The sequence below is a fragment of the Phoenix dactylifera genome, chromosome 11 (assembly GCF_009389715.1).
Source record: "Phoenix dactylifera cultivar Barhee BC4 chromosome 11, palm_55x_up_171113_PBpolish2nd_filt_p, whole genome shotgun sequence".
Lineage (NCBI taxonomy): Eukaryota > Viridiplantae > Streptophyta > Magnoliopsida > Arecales > Arecaceae > Phoenix > Phoenix dactylifera.
The window spans coordinates 11,254,759-11,277,828 of record NC_052402.1 but is presented as its reverse complement, the minus strand read 5'-3'; the positions used below and the strand labels follow the sequence as shown (position 1 = coordinate 11,277,828).

The 23,070-nt window shown below is 36.3% G+C and overlaps 3 protein-coding genes and 1 non-coding gene across 4 annotated transcripts; 3 read left to right on the top strand and 1 right to left on the bottom strand.

Annotated features, from left to right (window-relative positions):
- Positions 1-1,127: 1,127 nt before the first annotated feature.
- Positions 1,128-6,040, top strand: LOC103713225 (GDSL esterase/lipase At4g10955-like). Its single transcript, XM_026807009.2, has 2 exons — positions 1,128-1,651; positions 4,765-6,040. Exons 1-2 carry the CDS (start codon positions 1,419-1,421, stop codon positions 5,756-5,758), a joined length of 1,227 nt encoding a protein of 408 aa, XP_026662810.2. The 5' UTR covers positions 1,128-1,418; the 3' UTR covers positions 5,759-6,040.
- A 2,063-nt stretch (positions 6,041-8,103) lies between these two features.
- Positions 8,104-12,407, top strand: LOC120103965 (GDSL esterase/lipase At4g10955-like). Its single transcript, XM_039131597.1, has 2 exons — positions 8,104-8,400; positions 11,195-12,407. The coding sequence occupies exons 1-2, from the start codon at positions 8,162-8,164 to the stop codon at positions 12,183-12,185; spliced, it is 1,230 nt and encodes a 409-aa protein (XP_038987525.1). The 5' UTR covers positions 8,104-8,161; the 3' UTR covers positions 12,186-12,407.
- A 1,712-nt stretch (positions 12,408-14,119) lies between these two features.
- Positions 14,120-14,192, bottom strand: TRNAR-ACG. Its single transcript has one exon. It is a non-coding gene; the product is annotated as a tRNA-Arg (tRNA).
- Positions 14,193-16,649: 2,457 nt separating this feature from the next.
- On the top strand, positions 16,650-22,751 carry LOC103713227 (high mobility group B protein 14). Its single transcript, XM_008800082.4, has 5 exons — positions 16,650-17,003; positions 17,979-18,036; positions 18,127-18,171; positions 22,364-22,444; positions 22,557-22,751. Exons 1-5 carry the CDS (start codon positions 16,849-16,851, stop codon positions 22,599-22,601), a joined length of 384 nt encoding a protein of 127 aa, XP_008798304.1. The 5' UTR covers positions 16,650-16,848; the 3' UTR covers positions 22,602-22,751.
- Positions 22,752-23,070: the final 319 nt, after the last annotated feature.

Sequence of the window (23,070 nt, the reverse complement as noted above, 5' to 3'; positions counted from 1 at the left end):
TTTCATGTTATTAAAAATATCTTTTTTGATTATTTGATATATTGTTTAGGGTTAGTGATTTTTGGTCTATAAATAGTTTAAAGGCAGCAGGTTATATTCAACTGCTTGGATCATCGATGTCAAACCTTTATCATCCAATCAAAATTGATGGAATTCAACATCAAATCTAATCGATTGGATTTTAGTCCGTATAAACATAATCAAATGTATGCTGAGACTATGTTCACTAGGTTAATGTTAAATGATTCAGCAATTTCCAATTAAGTTGGTTGAAATGAATCTCTTCCCAGAATTTATAAATAATATTAAAAAATAAAAGCACATAAGATACACACACACACACACACACACACACACACACACACACACACACACACACACACACACACACACACACACACACGTACGTGTGTATGTACCTGCATGAATATAAATATAATCAGAGTGAATATGGAGACTATATTCACTAGGTTAATGTTAAATGATTCAGCAATCTCTAATTAGGTTGGTTGCAATGAATCTCTTCCCAGAATTCATAAATAATATTGCAAAATAAAAATATGGAAGACACACACATACAAGTCTAATGCTCTGCTTCACATTCTGAATCCGCACAAGCCTATGCTTGATCTTGCTTTGCCTTACACCACCTTGCTGATAGAGTAGCCTAAAAAAGGCTTTAAGAGGCGTGTTTCTTGTAGATGCGCCAGAACAGCAGTGGGCTTAGGCTTGAAACTAGTGCAAGGGCGGAACCGATCTCAATGTTGTGTCTTCAGCGAACTTAATTTTACTTGCTGCCATGTTCTTGAAAACTTGCAAATAAGATGTGATCAGAAAACACATCGAGGCTTGAAACTAGAACTGGGGATGAACTAATCTCAATGTTCTTACTTCAGAGAACTTGGCTTCACTTGGCTGCCATGTTCTTGAAAACTTGCAAATAACATGAGAGCTGGAGATGAACTAATCTCAATGTTCTGACTTCAGAGAACCTACCTTCACTTAATTTTATCTTCTCTTTTAGTAAAATAAATATAAAAATAATTAATTATTTTTTTATTTTTACTTTGTAGATCAAATATAATATTTGGTATGAAATTTATTTTTTCATGCCACGTTACCTCAACCCAGTTCACTCCCCGCGTATTCCGGACGCTCCCCTTCCAAATTTGACCGTTGGGAGCGCTATCCGCCACAGCATTCAATGCACGCGAGTCGCTTTTCACTGGAAATAAATCACATCCCGGGTGAGACCGGCGGCATTGGCGTAACCCAACGAGTTGTATACCAGAGGAAAAAAACGAGCCTTTTCTCTGATTCTCCTCTTTTTATATTCCATCCGTTGTTCTCCCACTCTCCCTAATGCTTTATTCTCTGCTATTTGCTCTGCTTTTTATCCCCTATTTTTCTAGAAATTCATGCAAGGAGTGGTAGAGGGAAGAGCAGGCGAAGGAGGAGGAGGAGGAGGAGGGAAGACAGGAGGGTTCGGTTTGATGCCGAAGGGTTCTCTGGAAGAAAATGGAGGAGGAGAAGGAGAAGGGAAGAAGAGTGAGGTTTTGGAGGTGGTGGCGGGCCATCCGTACGATTTCCATGTGTCGGGCCCTCGCAATATCTCCTCTCCCAACTGGAGAGATCTCATGCGCTCCAGCTGGTTCGTTTTTCTTCTCTCTCTCTCTCTCTCTCGACATGTATCAAACCTTTTTGTCTTTTGTCTTGCTTCTCTCTTTGATTCCATGAATGTTCTAGTGGCTGACAGGGTTTTGGCGAAAACCCTATCAAGACTTCCGTGATGAGGAGTTTTCTATGTAGTTTTAGGGGTTTTATTCTCCGAAACTTTTTTATGGTTGATGGAGTTAGAAACTTTTTTTTTTATAATGACGGTCTGTTTATTTTGTTATGTTTGATATTTTCGGGACTAAGGGCGTACAGTATCTATTTCTTGGAAATCTTCTTGTGGGTTCTTACTGAGAAAAGATGAGCAGAGAATTACCAAGGTCTAGGTCTTTACAGAGTTTGTTAGAAAGTTTTGAATCTTTTGATAAACATCTTAGATTAATGCCCTATGTGCATCTGTTTCTGTGTATTCTCTGGAATCCAAGTCACTAGCTGCAGAATTTGAAATTTTACCTACGTTATTGGGCGAGCATTATATTTCCAGGAAACAAAAAGGGGTGACCATAGTTGAGGAAACAGAGCTATAAGATAGGATAAAAATCTTATCCTTACTAGTTACTAATTAAGTTATTAGATTTTCTTTTTGGCACATTCATGCAGACTATTGTTCATTTTTGATGAAACTAAATGGCAAAGTAAGGTAAATATTTTCTTTTTGGTAAAGTTGTTTCAGATATCAATGTATAAGGAGATTATAATCCCGAATGTTCATCAGATGTATGCATACTACATATGCAAACTTATAAATCTCTGTGCTATTAGGTTTCAGATGAATACACTCATGTTAGTGAAATTTAGTCAAAGCATCTGGAAGAATTTAACATTGTTATGGTTGAAATCAACTTGATTATAATCAATTCTAACTCTGGTGATTAGGACTAAAATTTTGAATTATTCATTCTGGTGTGTGTGTGTGTGTGTGTGTGTATATATATATATATATATATATATATATATATATGACTTAAATTGATTTTCAAGTGCGACCCAAATAAGAAATGGATGCACCCATATGAACTTATCCAGAGAAGTGGCTGTTCCAGACCAAAGTAGTTCAGCTAGATGTTTAATTTAGCCAAACAAGCCAAATTTCTTTAGAGTTAGGGGTTGTTCTTTAAGTTTTGTATCATTAGATATCAACTTTTAACAAGCACAATGACTGGTGCGATGAGAGGACAATACTCACAACTCCGGTGTAACAAATTCTGATAGCAGCTAATACATTTTGTTATCATTTGAAAATATTTGTTAAGAATTGTCTCACTCCCTGTTATGCGATGCTTTCCAGAAATGCCTTGAAGCTTAGATGTTTGACTGTATAAACAAAGGCATGTGTTTTGCTAGAGTGGCTCATGCAAGGGAAAATAATGGTATGTTGTACCGTATCATACCAGACGGTATTGGGCGTACCATACCAGACGGTACTGGACATACCGTACCAGTCCGATACTGATACCGGTACCGGTGGCGTACCGAGTATCGGTACCGATGATGTGCCAAGTGTCGGTATGTCAGGCGTACCACGTACCGTACCGTACCGTACCAACACTATGATAGTGTGGCACCGGTACGGAGTCCGGTACCGGTACGGCGAAACTTGGGCAAAACCTCTCACTCTATTTTTTTTTTTTTTTTGTCTATTATATGATGAGAATACATTAATATTTGATTATTTCCATTAACAATGGAATAAAAGGGATGATCTTGTGTTTATTGTAGCATGACTTTTGCCTAATTAAAATCTCTCAAACTTGGGTGTAGTAGGCATCACACATTTTAAGCTATGCACTTACAGTAGTTGGAACTTGGCAGCAGACTTTTTATATATTTCCTTCAATGTATTCATACATGGAGTCTTCTTATTAAAGTTTGTTACATAAATGAGTGCGGATTGAACAATAATATCAAAATCCTTAAGTTTTCTCATGATATTTCTTGAATTTTAAGTTTTTCTCCTATACAAAGGAAAGTTTATGGAGTTTGTCTTAGCTTTGAGGCTCATGCCCCACCTCACTGAGTACCAAATCATCCTGTCTTACAACTCCATCTTCTGAAATGTTGCTTTTTATGAGCAATCTAACTCGGAATATATTTACTCTGTTGATTCACTTCTACCCATTTAATTTGAGTGGTTTGAACTAGTGCAACTTGAAAACCTGGCCACTTCTCATCCACACAATTGAAATAATCACAAGTTGTTAAACCTGTTTTGATTTGATGGTCTTGTTTCATTTTTTAAAATACCATCCTTGTTTTGATTTTTTGAACTGATACTACTTAACAAATAACTAATGAATATATACTTTTGATAATCAAAATTAAAACATCTTAGATCCAGTTTACCACCATATTAACAATCCTGGCTAACCCTAAATGGTGAAAATATTGCTTCCAAGTGGGAATACATCTGTCATGCTCATGATGATCTCACCCTGCCCTTTCTTTCTTTTAGTTACATTAAACTAAGGCAGGCAACACATTTGCTACAGTATTCTTGTATAGTCCTTTTAAGCAAGAGGAATGAAAAGTAGAAGTTCTAATTTTCTTCAGGTACATGTCATAGTAGAAACATTAAATATCTGAGAAGGATCACATAAGTATGCTATGTTATTTCTTTATTGTTTATTTTTTCTCCCAGCGTAATAATTTCAACCACTAGCAGGAAAAATTGGATGGATTTTATAATAATGAATGAATGTAGAGACGAAAGTCAATGAGATAAAGTACCTTATACTTGCAAATGACCATCATCTTTGTTTACAGTACATGCACAAACTTCCTGTTCATTTGATGAAATCAATAAACAGGTACAATAAAATGTTCATATTTTTAAGTCTAAGTATAAATCAAATGTTTAGTGATTAAATAATTTGAAATGATGTTCGATATTCTAACCTACATTTGCAGACTTGTGCTCATCAATTTCTATTCTTCCTTTGTCCATTTGAGATATTTTGAGAATATCTAGGCTGTCGATTTGGTTGAGGATATAAGAGGTTACTCAATTTACACTTCAGTTGGTTCTGGTTTTGCTGTTTTAGTGTAAACTGTTTGCGACATGTAAAACACGACTCTCTGTTGGGGTTTCAGGAGGGATCCAAATTACAGGAGGACTGTGATGGCATGTTTTATACAGGCAGTCTACTTGCTAGAACTAGACAGACAAGAAAGAAGAACCAAAGAGAATGGTCTTGCTCCACAATGGTGGAAGCCCTTCAAATACAAGCTGACAAAGACCTTAGTGGATGGGAGGGATGGCTCTGTTTATGGCGCTGTTCTAGAGCGGGAGCGCTCTGCTGCTTTATCTGATTTGATATTGCTGCGACCAAATGGGGCACCAAAGGCTGTCCTTGCACTCAGGGGAACACTACTGAAGAGCCCAACCATTAGAAGAGATATAGAGGATGATCTTCGCTTCTTGGCCTGGGAAAGCTTGAAAGGTTCAGTTAGGTTTCATGGGGCTTTGGAAGCACTGAAAACGGTCGCTGACAGGTTTGGCAGCAACAATGTGTGCATCGGTGGCCATTCCTTGGGGGCTGGTTTTGCTCTCCAAGTAGGCAAAGCACTGGCCAAGCAAGGGGTGTTTGTGGAGTGCCATGTGTTTAATCCACCCTCTGTTTCAATGGCCATGAGTGTGAGAATTATCAGCGAGAAGGCTGGCTTTCTCTGGAAGAAAATTAAGGCAAGGTTGCCTTCGAAACATGAAGTTTTGCGCGAGAGCGAGGAGGAGGCTTCTGGAAATGAAGAAAATAAATTACAGGCAGAGATAAAGAAATGGGTACCGAATTTATATGTAAATAATAGTGATTACATTTGTTGTTATTACATTGATTCTGCTGGCACTGCTGTTGCTACCAGTGGGGGTTCAAACAAGACATATACAAATGGTGGGAATGGAGATATAGCAGCAAAGCTTTTTGTGATGTCCAAGGGGCCAAAGAAATTTCTTGAAGCTCATGGGTTGGAGCAATGGTGGGCTGATGATATGGAACTCCAACTAGCCCTCCAAAACAGCAAGCTCATAAATAGGCAGCTAAGGTCTTTATATACAACACCACCAACCCTACCTCCTGGGAAATCATAGTTGGAGCTACTGCCAGGATCTCTAGAATTTTCTTCTCCTCACTTATCCAGTTCTCGCAGTATGTCATGCTCTTCTTGAGTATGGTTCAAGTAACTTGCAGTTTATACCCTTTTATCTTTCATAAGCATAAGCATTCACTTGTTATCTACTCTTTTAATTAGATGCTAGAAATCAATGTACTCGGTCTGGTGCAAGTTAATGGGAAGGATTTTTCCTCCATCTGACTTTTATTAGCTTTCAAGAAAGCAATGAATAAAATAACAATTTTCTTTTGAAGAAAAATGGGAGTGAAAGCCTCTTTTTTTGGATTCCAAGAGGTGGTTTCGCTTGTTAAGTTACTGGTAAGCTTGCCCAAAAATTTACTCTTTTTTTCACCATTGTTAGATACCATTTTACTTTTGGCACTCTACTCTTAAGCATCTATAAATTATATTGCCTCAAACTTGTCTTTGATAGAAGAAATGTTGTTAGAAAATGATGTTATGTTTGAATAACCAACAAAATTGTGAAATTGCCAGAAGAGGAACATTCATGGGGGAATGCTGGCACATCTGAATAGGGAAACATAAGATAGCATCCTATGTATTGACGCTTGTAGATGCGCCAGAACAGCAGTGGGGCTTGAAACTAGTGCAAGGGCTGAACCGATCTCAATGTTCTGTTTTCAGTGAACTTAGCTGTACTTGCTGCTACGTTCTTGAAAACCTGCAAATAAGATGTGATCAGAAAACACATCGAACGGCTTCCACGAATCATATGAAAACCTCCTGATCTGTGTGGCCACATCGAGGTTTGAAACTAGAACTGGGGATGAACTAATCTCAGCGTTGTTACTTCAGATAACTTAGCTTCACTTGGCTGCCATGTTTTGCAAATAAGATGAGAGCTGGAGATGAACTAATCTCAATGTTCTGACTTCAGAGAACTTACCTTCACTTGGCTGCCACATTCTTGAAAACTTGCAAACAAGATGAGATTGACTTGGCTGCCACGTTCCTGAAAACTTGCAAATAAGATGAGATCATAAAACACATCCAACAGCTTCCACGAATCACATCAAAACCTCCTGATCCATGCGATCCACTGGATGCTCGCCATCCCTAAATTAAGAGCTCACATTAGGGAGTTGCTATATGGTAAAGCCAAATAGTTGCTTGGTGTAATGATTTGAGAATTCGTTTTTATGTCAAATTATCGGGCAATCTGATTATTTCTGAAAATTATTTATCTAGACATATAATTATAAAGTAAAAAAAAATGACCATATTTAGTTGGTGGAAAAATTACTTTATAAAATAGAACTGAAAAAAAATTACTATGTTTAGTTGGAGGTAACATTATATGAGAATATTGCCAAATTTTTAATAATAACCTTGAATAAACAATTCAACGAATGATATTTATAGATTTTTTATGGCTCGCTTAGACGAAGGCTGTTAGTCTGGATCATTTTTGAATATTGAAATATATTTATATGATTTAGTAAATATTTTTAAATTAATTTTACATGTTTTAGAAAATATATTTCTTACTATAATAAACTAATTGATTATATTAATTATTGTAAATAGTTAATATACATATTAATAATAAATAAGAAATAATATATAATTAAATATTTATTGATTTCGAATTTTGATTAACAAATTAATGACCAATAAATTTGTTAATATATTAATTATTAATATAAATAATAAATATAAATTTATATTAATTGTAATAATCAATATAAATAAATTAATATAACTACATAACTGTACTATATTAATAAATATATATAATATATTAATATATATTAATTATATAATATGAATATAACTTATATTAATTTATAATAAATGTATATTAATATATATTACAATTAATAGATCTAATAAATATATAATATTAATATAATATAAGTGGGTGTATTTCTCGTAGACAATTTCAAACTACCTTCCACTCGGTAATCTAGCATGAGAAAAAAATTATTCGTATAATGATATTTATTTTATATTCTTTTTTAGTACCATAAATATAAAATTAATTAATTATTTTATTATTATTTTTATTTTTTAATATCAAATATAATATTTGGTATGAAATTTATTTTTTCATGCCATGTTGCCTCAACCCAATTCACTCCCCGCGTAATCCGGACGCTCCCCTTCCAAATTTGACCGTTGGGAGCGCTATCCGCCACAGCATTCAAAGAATGCGAGTCGCTTTTCACAGGAAATAATCACATTCTGTGTGAGACCGCGGCATTGGCATAACCCAACTTGCTGTACGCCAAAGTGAAAAAAAGGGGCCTTTTCTCTGATTCTCCTCTTTTTATATTCCATTCGTTGTTCTCCCTCTCTCTCTAACGCTTTATTCTCTGCTCTTTGCTCTGCTTTTTATCCCCTATTTTTCTAGAAAGTCATGCAAGGAGCGGTAGAGAGAAGAGCAGGCGAAGGAGGAGGAGGAGGAGGAGGAGAAGGGAAGACAGGAGGGTTCGGTTTGATGCCGAAGGGTTCTCTGGAAGAAAATGGAGGAGGAGAAGGAGAAGGGAAGAAGAGAAAGGTTTTGGAGGTGGTGGCGGGCCATCCGCACGATTTCCATGTGTCGGGCCCTCGCAATATCTCCTCTCCCAACTGGAGAGATGTCATCCGCTCCAGCTGGTTCGTTTTTCTTCTCTCTCTCTCTCTCTTTCGACATGTATCAAACCTTTTTGTCTTTTGTCTTGTTTCTCTCTTTGATTCAATGAATGTTCTAGTGGCTGACAGGGTTTTGGCGAAAACCCTATCAAGACTTCCGTGATGAGGAGTTTTCTATGTAGTTTTCGGGGTTTTATTCTCTGAAACTTTATGGTTGATGGAGTTAGAAACTTTTTTTTTTATAATGACGGTCTGTTTATTTTGTTATGTTTGATATTTTCGGGACTAAGGGCGTACAGTATCTATTTCTTGGAAATCTTCTTGTGGGTTCTTACTGAGAAAAGATGAGCAGAGAATTACCAAGGTCTAGGTCTTTACAGGGTTTGTTAGAAAGTTTTGAATCTTTTGATAAACATCTTAGATTAATGCCCTATGTGCATCTGTTTCTGTGTATTCTCTGGAATCCAAGTCACTAGCTGCAGAAATTGAAATTTTACCTACGTTATTGGGCAAGCATTATATTTCCAGGAAACAAAAAGGGGTGACCATAGTTGAGGAAAGAGAGCTATAGGATAGGATAAAAATCTTATCCTTACTAGTTACTAAATAAGTTATTAGATTTTCTTTTTGGCACATTCATGCAGACTATTTCTCATTTTTGATGAAACTAAATGGCAAAGTAAGGTAAATATTTTCTTTTTGGTAAAGTTGTTTCAGATATCAATGCATAAGGAGATTATGATCTCGAATGTTCATCAGATGTATGCATACTACATATGCAAACTTATAAATCTCTGTGCTATTAGGTTTCAGATGAATACACTCCTGTTAGTGAAATTTAGTCAAAGCATCTGGAAGAATTTAACATTGTTATGGTTGACATCAACTTGATTATAGTCAATTCTAGCTCTGGTGATTAGGACTAAAATTTTGAATTATTCATTCTGGTATATATATGACTTAAATTGATTTTCAAGCACGACCCAAATAAGAGAAGGATGCGCCCACATGGACTTATCCAGAGAAGTGGCTGTTCCAAACCAAAGTAGTTCGGTTAGATGTTTCATTGAGCCAAACAAGCCAAATTTCTTTAGAGTTAGGGGTTGTTCTTTAGGTTTTGTATCATCAGATATCAACTTTTAACAAGCACAATGACTGGTGTGATGAGAGGACAATACTCACAACTCCGGTGTAACAAATTCTGATAGCAGCTAATACATTTTGTTATCATTTGAAAATATTTCTTAAGCATTGTCTCACTCCCTGTTATGTGAGGCCTTCCAGAAATGCCTTGAAGCTTAGATGTTTGACTGTATAAACAAAGGCTTGTGTTTTGCTAGAGCGGCTCATGCAAGGCAAAACCTCTCTCACTCTGGTTTTTTTTTTTTGTCTGTTATATGATGAGAATACATTAATATTTGATTATTTCCATTGACAATGGAATAAAAGGGATGATCTTGTGTTTATTGTAGCATTAGTTTTGTCTAGATTAAAATCTCTCAAACTTGGGTGTAGTAGGCATCACACATTTTAAGCTATGCACTTACCGTAATTATAACTTGGCAGGTGACTTTTTGATATATTTCCTTCAAGGTCTTCATACATGGAGTCTTCTTATTAAAGTTTGTAACATAAATGAGTGCAGATTGAACAATAATATCAAAATCCATAAGTTTTCGCATGGTATTTCTTGATTTTTAAGCTTTTCTACTATACGAAGGAAAGTTTATGGAGTTTGTCTTAGCCTCGATGCTCATGCCCCACCTCACTGAGTACCAAATCATCCTGTCTTACAACTCTGACTTCTGAAATGTTGCTTTTTATGAGCAATCTAACTCAGAATATATTTACTCTGTTGATTCACTTCTACCCATTTAATTTGAGTTGTTTGAACTAGTGCAACTTGAAAACCTATCCACTTCTCATCTACACAATTGAAATAATCACAAGTTGTTAAACCTGTTTTGATTAGATGGTCTTGTTTCGTTTTTTAAAATACCATCCTTGTTTTGATTTTTGGAACTGATACTACTTAACAAATAACTAATGGATATATACTTTTGATAATCAAAATTTACAAACCTCTTAGATCCAGTTTACCACCATATTAACAATCCTGGCTAACCCTACATCTGTCATGCTCATGATAACCTCACCCTGCCCTTTCTTTCTTTTAGTTGCATTAAACTAAGGCAGGCAACACAGTTGCTATAGTATTCTTGTATACTCCTTTTAAGCAAGAGGAATGAAAACTAGAAGTTCCAATTTCCTTTAGGTACATGTCGTAGTAGAAACATTAAATATCTGAGAAGGATCACATAAGTATCCTATGTTATTTCTTTATTGTTTATCTTTTCTCCCAATGTAATAATTTCAACCACTAGCAGGAGAAATTGGATGGATTTTATATAATGAATGAATGTAGAGACGAAAGTCAATGAGATGAAGTACCTTGTACTTGCAAATGACCATCATCTTTGTTTGCAGTACATGCACAAACTTCTTGTTCATTTGATGAAATCAATAAACAGGTACAATAAAATGTTCATATTCTTAAGTCTAAGTATAAATCAAATGTTTAGTGATTAAATAATTTGAAATGATGTTCGATATTCTAAATTACATTTGCAGACTTGTGCTCATCAATTTCTATTGTCTCTTTTGTCCATTTGAGATTTATTGAGAATATCTAGGCTGTCGATTTGGTTGAGGATATAAGAGGTTACTACTCAGTTTACACTTCTGTTGGTTCTGGTTTTGCTGTTTTAGACTAAACTGTTTGCGACATGTAAAACACGACTCTCTGTTGGGGTTTCAGGAGGGATCCAAATTACAGGAGGACTGTGATAGCATGTTTTATACATGCAGTCTACTTGCTAGAACTAGACAGACAAGAAAGAAGAACCGAAGAGAATGGTCTTGCTCCAAAATGGTGGAAGCCCTTCAAATACAAGCTGACAAAGGCCTTAGTGGATGAGAGGGATGGTTCTGTTTATGGCGCTGTTCTAGAGTGGGACCGCTCTGCTGCTTTATCTGATTTCATATTTCTGCGACCAAGTGGGGCACCAAAGGCTGTCCTTGTGCTCAGGGGAACACTACTGAAGAGCCCAACCATTAGAAGAGATCTAGAGGATGATCTTCGCTTCTTGGCCTGGGAAAGCTTGAAAGGTTCAGTTAGGTTTCATGGGGCTTTGGAAGCACTGAAAACGGTCGCTGACAGGTTTGGCAGCAACAATGTTTGCATCGGTGGCCATTCCTTGGGGGCTGGTTTTGCTCTCCAAGTAGGCAAAGCACTGGCCAATCAAGGGGTGTTTGTGGAGTGCCATTTGTTTAACCCACCTTCTGTTTCACTGGCCACAAGTGTGAGAATTATCAGTGAGAAGGCTGGCTTTCTCTGGAAGAAAATTAAGGCAAGGTTGCCTTCGAAACATGAAGTTTTGCCCGAGAGCGAGGAGGCGGCTTCTGGAAATGAAGAAAATAAATTACATGCAGAGATAAAGAAATGGGTACCGAATTTATATATAAATAATAGTGATTACATTTGTTGTTATTACATTGATTCTGCTGGCACTGCTGTTGCTACCAGTGGGGGTTCAAACAAGACATATACAAATGGTGGGAATGGAGATATAGCAGCAAAGCTTTATGTGATGTCCAAGGGACCAAAGAAATTTCTTGAAGCTCATGGGTTGGAGCAATGGTGGGCTGATGATATGGAACTCCAACTAGCCCTCGAACACAGCAAGCTCATAAACAGGCAGCTAAGGTCTTATACAACACCACCAACCCTACCTCCTGGGAAGTCATAGTTGGAGCTACTGCCAGGATATCTATAATTTTCTTCTCCTCACTCATCCAGTTCTCGCAGTATGTTATGCTCTTCTTGAGTATGGTTCAAGTAACTTGCAGTTTATACCCTTTTATCTTTCATAAACATCAGCATTCACTTGTTATCTACTCTTTTAATTAGATGCTAGAAATCAATGTACTCGGTCTGGTGCAAGTTAATGGGAAGGATTTTTCCTCCATGACTTTTATTAGCTTTCAAGAAAGCAATGAATAACATAACAATTTTCTTTTTAAAGAAAAAGGGAGGGAAAGCCTCTTTTTTTGGATTCCAAGAGGAGGTTTCGCTTGTTAAGTTACCGGTAAGGTTGCCCAAAAATTTACTTTTTTTCACCATTGTTAGATACCATTTTACTTTTGGCACTCTACTCTTAAGCATCTATAAATTATATTGCCTCAAACTTGTGTTTGATAGAAGAAATGTTGTTTGAAAATGATGTTATGTTGGAATAATCACGGAAATTGTGAAATTGCCAGAAGAGGAACATTCATGGGGGAATGCTGGCACATCTGAATACGCAACATAAGATTGCATCCTATGTATTGAAATTGACATTGTTAATGGGTTACAATAATTTATATTGAAGTTCATAAAACTTGAAATGGTTGAATGGTCTGTGAAACAAATACATCTGAGGTTACAATGAATAAGATATTCTCACCATAGAGCAGTAGTTAGACTACTGAGTGCAGGGATGGCATCTAAATTATTTTTGAATCAGTAACATTACTTTTAGCATTGTAAGGATTGTAAGTTTAGACATTTTGAACTGTGATCAAGGAGCTATGGTGCAAGGTTCATTTGGAAATTTCGATAAATTATGAAAAGACAATAAAATGGACAAGGAGCTAGAAAATACTAATAATGTTCCACCATATCAAATTTGCTTTCTGTCCAAAAATATGAGCAGACAATCAATAAGAATATAACAAGCCATTGGGCCTGTAATCCAAGCACTAAATTGCATAGTGGGATGCTGTAGTTGAGAAAAAAAAGTCTTGATTAAGAATGACAAAAATGCGTAAAAGAAAAGAAGTAAACTTGGATTGGTTTTTAACCACTGCAAATAACTTTTAGCACTATAAGGATGTAATTATTTGGACAGTTAGCTTTTTGTAATCCTGGAGAAAGAATGCAGAGTGAGATACCTGAGTAGAATTTTTGTCATAAATGTTCAAATGTTGGATTTCTATTTTAGGTAGTAAATACAATTTATAATATGCAGAGATCTCTCAATGTGCAGACAGTAAGAGTTCGGCATGACTAATTTGACATGCAATCTAATCTCTGAAAATCTTGAATTCTATGTTCTGTATAGTCCTTGAACCACTTCATTTTGTTTTCTTTACATTTTATGAGTCTTGTAGTCGTAGTTTGTACTTTGTAGGACATGTTTAGCATCGGCCACTATGTCTGCTCTACCATGTTCTATGCCTCACCGAAATCTCATTCTGATTCAACTCATGTTGTAGAGATCTCATTCCTAGTATCTGAATTTTACTGGACTTTTGGGTTGATGATTACTAGTTTTCTAGTTTGCAATGGTTTTCTGATTGTTTCAGGATCAAATTGAAAGTACTTGCTCAACCTAACCAACCAGAAATTTAGAATTGTCAAGCCAAAGTACTGTTCCAAATAGAAGCCAGCAGTGATTATACATAAGTGCAAGCTCTGATTTCGAATCATAATAATGTTGGCCTCACGGGTTCGTACTAAACCCCTTGAAATTGTGGCATAAAATCTGATAACTGGAATGGAGCTTAAAACATTCTTTTGCTTTCAAGTTCCAGACACCAAGATAAAGTGATAGAGAAAGCCCGTCTGATGACTGTAGCTTAGCAAATTGCATCAAACAGCATCATAGCTGTATTTAAAAAATTAAGCGCGGCCAGGAAGCGACTCCGCTGGGGATCGAACCCAGAATCTCTGGTTCCGTAGACCAGCGCCTTATCCATTGGGCCACGGAGTCGTTGGGTGCAGATTGATCAAACGATTTTATATCTGTTTCAAAATGAACCAGGATTTTGTTACCAAGGCTGGGGAAATTATTGCCTATGCTGCGTGCGACGATTTCTCCTTGACGAGGTAGAGCATGTCGAGCCAAACATTGATGCCGATAAAGTCATAACTAGGAGAATAGGCAAGGTGTTAAAATTTATTGATTGATTGATTATGCCAAACTTAGTCAGCCTTGCCAAATTTCACTATTGATTGTGCTAAATATGATTAACTTTTATGACAAATAGCCGAGAACGGGAGGAAAAGAGGTGCCTCCACCTCTTTGGAGGAGATGTGGTGGCGGCTGCCTCGCTTAGTGACAACTTGGAGAGTATGGAGAATGGCTGATTCGGTCATCCTCTTGCTTGCCGCTATTCTCTTTGAATGGTGCTACCTTTGTTGTGAGGGCTAGGAGGATCCTCTGTATTCCTTCTCCCTCTTCAAAATATGGACCGTGCTCCTTTTCCGCCAAAAGTAGAATTGCTCACTATATTTCATTCCACCAGTCCTGAAAATTATCAGTTTGTTTCCGGAGAAACATAATAAAAGGCTGAAATAACAAATACTTGCTGTAATTTATGTTGGCCAAAAATAACAGAGGAGACTCATTTTTACGGATATTGATATTATTGAAATCTTATCAAAAGCAAAATAAATCGAAGAACAGATCTAAATAAGTGGTGCCTTGGTGGGATTGGCATGCATGTCATGTTCTAATTGGGAGCGATTGCATGTACATAATAATGTCCAGCACTACTATTCATATTGGATGTTATCTATTGTTTCCTAAGCTATCAATCCAAATGCCTCTGTTAGTTGCCCTTGGAAATCAAAGTTAGCATCCTAAAATTTTTACCTCCAGCAATTTTCACAACCAAGGCATGTGGCTCTTCACTCCTAGATATTATGCATGTAATATGCACTTTTTTGGCTAACAACCTTGAGAAGTTTATGCTAGGATCTATTTATAATTATACTTAATTTTGATTAGGGCGAAGAGCCATAGTCCTTCATTCTTATAGATAGACTTTTTCGAGGGTGCTGATGTTGAATTTTTAGATTATTTGCCTTAATTGTTGTTGAATTAGCACTCATCTATTAGGCCTTGTTGCTATTTTCCTATGATGGCTTGTCAGAGATGTTTGCTTCTTTTTATTTTTTTTTAGAAAAAAAGAGATGCCTGTCATTTTTTTGACAAAAAAGAGATATTTGTCATTTTAATATTTTCCATCAAACACCAATTGAAATAATTTCACCGTGATTATGTAGTCTATACTTGTTAGTGATAATTAATGGTAACTAGTGCAAGCATGCAACATGCATGGATGGAGGAGAAGCGGCGATAATTTCATAATCTAAATATATTGATGAATGTAAATTTATCTAAAATTCATGTATTTTTCTTTTTTATTCTCTCGTGGAGATGGAGAATTGAATTGGATAGATGTGATTGTTGAAGAAGGGACATGAAGATAATACAATACAAATTTATGACTATTTCATGGCCAATAAATGTTGAAAACTTTTTTTTAATCATAATATCATAATACCATAGGAGGAGTGGCATGCACATCGTTTGATAAGTTAATGCATATCTTTTGACATCTGTGCATGCGCATGTATGTGTGGTGGTATTCAAATTAAAGGGTGATCATTATATTCTACGAATAGGGTGCTAATTATTAACTAATCCCTCCAGACAATGTATAACTGATTTTGAATTTTAAAGTTGGGTATAGTAAACTCATTGTACCAAGTTCAAATATGGCCATAAGGCAAAATATCCAAACCTATATCCTTGTAATGCAAATATATCATGCAATGAAAAAAAATTAATGTCTTCAAATTCAAGGACAATAGTTATCTTTTGCAAATAGGGTTATTCAGTGAAACCACACAATTTGATGACTTAACCCTCACGATAAAAGATCATTCGTTTTGAGGCTTAATATTAGGTTCCATGAACTCATTCCACTTGGTTCAAATAATCCTACCTATTGATTTTTATGGATTCTGTTATTTGGACTTATTCAGAAAATACGAAATTTAATGTAAGTACTGATGCGAAAGGCAGTAGCCATTGGTTTTTGCTCGGTGGAGACCAACAGAAGTCATAAAATGATACTAAAGTATTAATCTAATTTTGAACAAAGATGGGAAGAAAGCTTTAAAAATGATACCATAACAGTGAGCAATCAGCATCTAATCATGAATCCAAACCAAACCAATTCGCACAAAAAGAACCCAAATCCGAACCAGATTAGCTTTACGGCATGGTTCCATCATGCTGGATTTCAGTCGAGTTTGACCATTTTACACCCCTATTAATGCAAAGGAGGCATTGGAGCCGAGCGACTTCTTTGGGTCGAGCCTGTCTTCCTCTCCCAAGTTCGACCAGTTCCGGTCCAAGTTTGAGAAGGCGACCTCGGACCGAGGAGCCAGCCAAGAGGCCGTACCAATAAGATGGCCGGGGCGAGGCGCCTTTCCTACAATCACCGGTTTCATTAGAGGCCGACAAGCGGAAGCGCTGAAGCCAGAAGCAGAGCAAATCCTCTTCGCCTCAATCGTCGCCTTTTTCTTCCCCCAGCCTCCATTCGCCGTCTTCTTTTCTCCGTCGCCCCGAGTAGATGAAGACGAGAGCGAAGCAAGCCAAACCCACCAAGAAGCCGGCGAAGCCCAAAGCGCCCGCCATGAAGCCGACGAAGCCCAAGGCAAAGAAGAGACCGGTCAAGGACGACGCCCGCAAGCCCAAGAAGCCCCCCACGGCTTTCTTCTACTACCTGTACGCCCTCGCCCTCTCTCTCCGCTCGGTTTTTTTTTTTTTTTTTGTACCCCTTCTACCCTAACTAACTCGGTTCATCGCTTCTTTTATCTCCATCCTTTTCGGTTTTTAGTTTGATTTGAAGTTTTCCGGTGAGCTATTAATGATCTTGATGTCGTTTGAAGTCTTTATTTCTGGCTAGGTTGAGAAATGTTTGCTGAATCTGTTTTTTTTTTTTGGACCATGGTGCTGATTACCATGAGGATGTGATGTATTTATCGCATAACTTAAAATATCGAAAGGATGTATGCCAATTCCAGATGCAGTCGATGAATGATTATTATTACTGCAAAGATTTGTCAATGACCTCGTACTGTAATCTTCTGTAAAATAGCGATGGGGAGTTGAACAAACTGGGTCATGGGCCGAATTTTCCACCAGTGAAAATGTATATATGTAGAATTGAATCAACTGGAAGCAGGCATAAATTTTAAACTGAGATGGATTAGCTGTGGTTCCCGCAAAATGATGAGAGCCAGGGGAAATTGTAGGCTCTGGATTTGGAAGAGCTCCAATGAAGAGTGGGTTTTGGTTCCATGTATGTGATATAGGTGGAGTCATGGTAGCATTTCTTTAGGTTATAAGCCAAAGAGGAAAAATCTTGCACCTAATACTGGACCATAGTTACACTATGACACTCTTTGACTAACAAAAGGAAATTTACCCTTTCACAAACAATTCTATCAGAATATGCATATAATTCATGAATAATTGTTATTATTGACTCAAATTATATAGTTCATTCATACTATCCATTTTTACATGATTTCTTTTCTTTTCTCCGTTTCTTTCTTCCAGTTTTCATTTATGTACCATTCTCAGTTAGTTTAGGTTTCCTTCATATGTTATTTTCTTTACAGTAGTTTATACTAATGGAAAGATTACTTTTTTTTCTTTAAAAAAATTGTGTACTGAAACTTTGTTTTTGTTTTGAAGGGAAGATTTTCGGAAGACTTTCCAACAAGAAAATCCAGGTGTCAAATCAATGCGTGATGTATGCTACGGGTACCCTCTACTTGATGTTCAAACTGCGTTTTCTTAATTCGTTTTCGGTTGCATGATGTAAGTGTTGCTTGTATTTCAGATAGGAAAGGCATGCGGGGAGAAGTGGAAAACAATGTCATTTGAGGTTTGAATCTATTATTCCTTTACCCTTTCAATTATGCATAAGCTTTAACTTTGTTATTTATTTGACTTGTCAATTACTTATAGTGAGCCTAAAAAGAGAAGCATAACCTTTTCCTTCTCATATACCAAGATTATTTATAATTGCGAAAGTGATGGAGCTAACATAAATCTTGAGAGAAGAGGGAGACAACATGTCAATGTTGGAGTGGGACATCTATAAGTGACAAGGTTAAAAATACAACAAAAAAGTTTTATGCCATGTGCCTTCTAGAAGTTGAGTCTTGGCATAATGGTAAGGCTGCTCTACTGTGACGTAGGTGTCATGGGTTGAGATGGTTGCACAAATATATTTGTCAAGGATTTTTCTCTTTTTTTTGGCTAAAAGAGTCTACTACGGTGGGCTACATTTTGTCATTCCAAAATGGTTGCATCATATACAAACTTTTGAAAATCACATCTATCAAATGTTTGAATATGGCTCATCTTATCACTTCAAAATGGTTGATCAAGAAAAGTTTGAGATTATGAGTGGTCCATGACCCATTAACTGCAGTAAATTTTTTTTTCCTGGTCTTTCTTATCAAGAATATCTTGACATGAATAATTTTTTGTTCCATAGGAATGGTATCACCATTTTTAAAATCTTTTCAGAGTCGAGGTGTTGTAAGAATTAACAAAGCTTATAGCTATGTCGTATAAAGGTGCAATATTCATCTAGAGCAAGAAAGAAAAAAATTGCATGTCATGACTGTGTCGGTTGGAGCATGGTACGCTTATCTCATGTGATACCATGGTGACACTTGCATGCACTGACATTGAATGATGCAGAATCTATGGAAGATTCACAACTAGCATGCTGTGGTATGCTATTTTATTCATTTTTCCTTGTAACATAGGGTAAATTTAACTCTTCTACATAATCTATAGAATGCACTGAGCATCCATTGAATTTTTTTGAATCATAAGATATCTCTTCTGATCACTGTTTATTATATACACAAACATAATTATGCTTACATTAATGACTGAAGAAAGTGAGGCACGTAGTATATTTACACATTACAGGACATTGTAGATGCTCTAGACATACTGCTGTTACCATGGAAAGCTTATTTAGAGATAGTATCATGGGAAGCTAATTTAACTGCAGTTCTATGAGAAGGATTTCAGACCTTCCAAAATAGAAAGAAAAAAATGTTCAGGAAAGTCAGGGAGGATACGGGCCTGTACCACTACATATTGGTTTATGCAGATGTCTATTCTTTCAGTAGACATTGACGGAGTAATATAGACCACTACAGCAATAGATAAGTTTGTGCCCTATGTTATGCTGACAACCTACTACAGTTGTACATACTGTAGTTACTATATGGTGTGAATCAGCACCTACATCCTTCACTCAGAGTACTTAAGGTTATTCAAGTGGACCTTCTTGCCCCAAAAATGCTGTCTGTTTATGAAAACTATAGCAAACTAGCCTAAGATTGATGTTTTATGCAAGAATAAGAATAATTCTAAGAGACTAAAGATTGGACGCATAACATGCATTGGGCTATGGTAAATAAGAGAAATATGTGGAGTGCCTTTGAGAGATAAGAGTACATTATTGGCTGGCCCAGGGAGAGGGAATATGTCTTAAGTGGTTAAAGGTGGTCAGAGCACAATAAACTACTTTTGGAAGTAACAAGGTTGGGACAAAATTGCGAAGGAGAACTGAAAAGGGGAATTGAAAATATTAAGTGCAACGTCTTGGATGAATGAATACAATCATCGATGATTGGATATTCCATCACCTAGGAAAATTGATTAGAGAAGACCAAAAGATCCTTCGAAGTGATTAGTTTTGTTATTTCATATCATTTTTAGAAGCACAAAGACTCCAGAATATTTGAATACGTAGATGGATTGAACTCCATTGCCGATGTCTTCCAACATCTGCATTCCAAGGAAGACAAGAGGCAGGCATGATAAGGCTCAGGATGCTGTTTGGATCTGGAAGTTACTTGAAGAATGCGCAAACACATGAGTTTGGTACAGATGATAATTAGATGGTCAGGTTGGGAAGTGTGGAGTTGAAGATGACAAAATCACACCGAGAGAGGATCCACTATGAGCATTTTATTTGAATGGATGAGTCAAAAGGGAGTTGAGGGGAGCCTAAGAAACCTTAAAAGAAGCTGTGAAGAAATATTTGCAAGCTCTTGATTATTGTGGATTATTACTTGACAATAATAAAGCACAAAGAAAGATTTATAAGTGGAGTAGGTCTTGTTTGGTTATCGTAATAGACCACAAATAGTCAATCTTCTCTAGAAAGATGTTTTGGAGGAGTTTTTAAGTAGAGCTATTTATATGGAATAAGGGCACTTGTTTGTGGATGATGAAAGTGCCATCCGAATAAAACTACCATGAGGAAGAAGACTTTGACTTTTATAACCTATAATTCGAATAAATTAAATAAAGAAAATTCAAAGCGGAAATCTCACTTTTGTTGGTATTATTTATTTGTAGGCATTTGAACTGACATGGTAATAACCATTCTGAGTGTAGCATATATCTGTACTTCATAGATAAGTTATTAGCATGAACCATAAGAGATATATAGATCTTATGGATCTTGGTGAAAGGATTTGAAACTGCATCATATTTCCTTTCAGGATTATTTTAGTTTGGACTATGGAGAGTGCGGATGTGAGGTTGTTACATGGATGGAATAATGACATCACTTGTTACACCAAGGAAGGTGCAGCATCACAGCATATTATATGGCGGTAGGAAGGAAAGGAAGATAAGATCATTGGAAGGATCTCAGTTAGAAATGCATTTTGTGGTAGAATGGTCAAGGAAAAAGTTGATATTTGTGATTTGAACAGGATTATAAATGTATACCAGAGTAGACTGGCAACATAGGGAGACATATGTAAACTAATAATATATTTAAAATTTTATGTCTATGCTTATCTATACTTATGTTCATCCTTTTGACTTAGATCTCTAGGTAAATGTTTTATCCACCAAAATTTCTCTGATGGGGTAGGTGTTCTTGAATTTAGGAGCTTCTCATATGAACTTTCCCTTTGTACTTGATTGTCATCAATTTTTGTTGGGCAGAGGGAAAAGTGTCTCTTTCTGGCATCTTCACAAATGCACCTATTACTTATTTTTTATCACTGTAACCATTCCCATAAATATGAGATCCTTCAGTCTCTCCTCGAGTGTCTTAAATATATGAGAGATGTTTGCTAATCAAATACAAGAAGTCTACTGCTTCTCTATGCCACCATCGTCTTGCCCCATATAGGAACACAAGTGTAGACATGATGGTGGAAGGAAATGGTACAGCTACTGATAGTTGCTGGTTGGTGGTGACAGTGGGATACTTTTGACACGTTTGGTGGCATAAAAATATGTAGGAAAAGATCTGAACGGTTGGACAAAGAAGGGTAGACTTGGTATATATCTAGGTTAACTGAATAAAATTAAGATGGCATTGGAAATAAATAATAAGAAATGGTGGGAAGAAAGCATGCAGAACTCAGTAACATAGAATCATGTGGAAAATAGCTTCAATCCTCATTAATGGGGATTATTCAGTTAACTAGGTTTTCCTGATGTTAATTATCCCTTAATCCCACCAAATATTCATCACAATTTATTTAAAGGTATTGTCTTGTCCTTCTACATCTACAATCTATAACCTTACAGGAGTAGATCCTATACATCAAAAAAAAAACTGATTGCTTTTCTTGTTAAAAAAGGCTCCACTGTAACTTGTTAAACAACGCGAAGCCTCATCCATTGCAAATATGGGGTGCAACTGTAACTTTTATCAAGAAGGCTCCACAAAAACAGCAAGCAGGATATAAGGAAAATCTCTATGTGCACAAGGAACATGTAAAGAGATCTATCAAGAAGGCTCCACAAAAGCAATAAGCAGGTTATAAGAAAAATATCTATGTGCACCAGGAATAGATTATGTAAAGAGCCTGTTTTGTTTTTGTTCTATAGAAAACATTTGGTGAACAAAATGAAAGAAAAAGCATAACATATGACGGTTATAAGGTCACTTTTTTCCTCTTAGAAGTTTTAAGTGATACCCGGTTGTGCTAGTTTTTGGATTTGGGAAATTAAATTATAGCGGATGCTACTATGATACACTTTTGCCAATCATTTGCTGTCAACTTGTTTGATAGGAAAAGGTGCAATATTATGATAAAGCTACTGAAAAACGAGCTGAGTTTGAGAAGGCCATGGCAGAATACATGAAGAAAAAGGTAAATGATTTGTTAGTGGAGACTTTTTGTTACACTTGCCTTCTCTTTATGGTCTTGTGTTCCTTTTTTTGTTCCTGTACAATTGCATATTATCGTCACTATTTTCTTGCAGGAAAGTGGTGAGTTATCTGAGGAGCCTGATGATGAGTATGAGTGACTGGGATGGGGAATATAGTTGATGAGAAATTGAGGGACCAATGCAGAAACCAATCTCTTGTACATGATACTGATGAATCCATTTTATTAAATGGGATGCCAAATTCATCTTTTCCATGTTGCATAGTTCTAATGGGCACCTTTCTGTTCCTCTTGCTCTTGCTTTCCTCTCTGTCTATGAACGCTCTTTTTTCTTTTTCTTTTTTTTTTCAAGAAATTTGAAGTGCCATCATCAATGAAGTGCTTGACATAGATCTCGAAAATTTTCAAGAACATATATACAGGATGAGCTTATATAATGATCAAATGCTAATATTTATTCTCTGGACCTCAGAAAGCTAGGATAGATATTGCAGTTATAGCTACTGTTTTACAAACTCTCAAGCAGTATCTCTAAGCTGTTGCATCCCACAACCGCATTTTTACATTATCAGTAACTTTAAATTCTATGATCTTAGTATAGGTTTTCT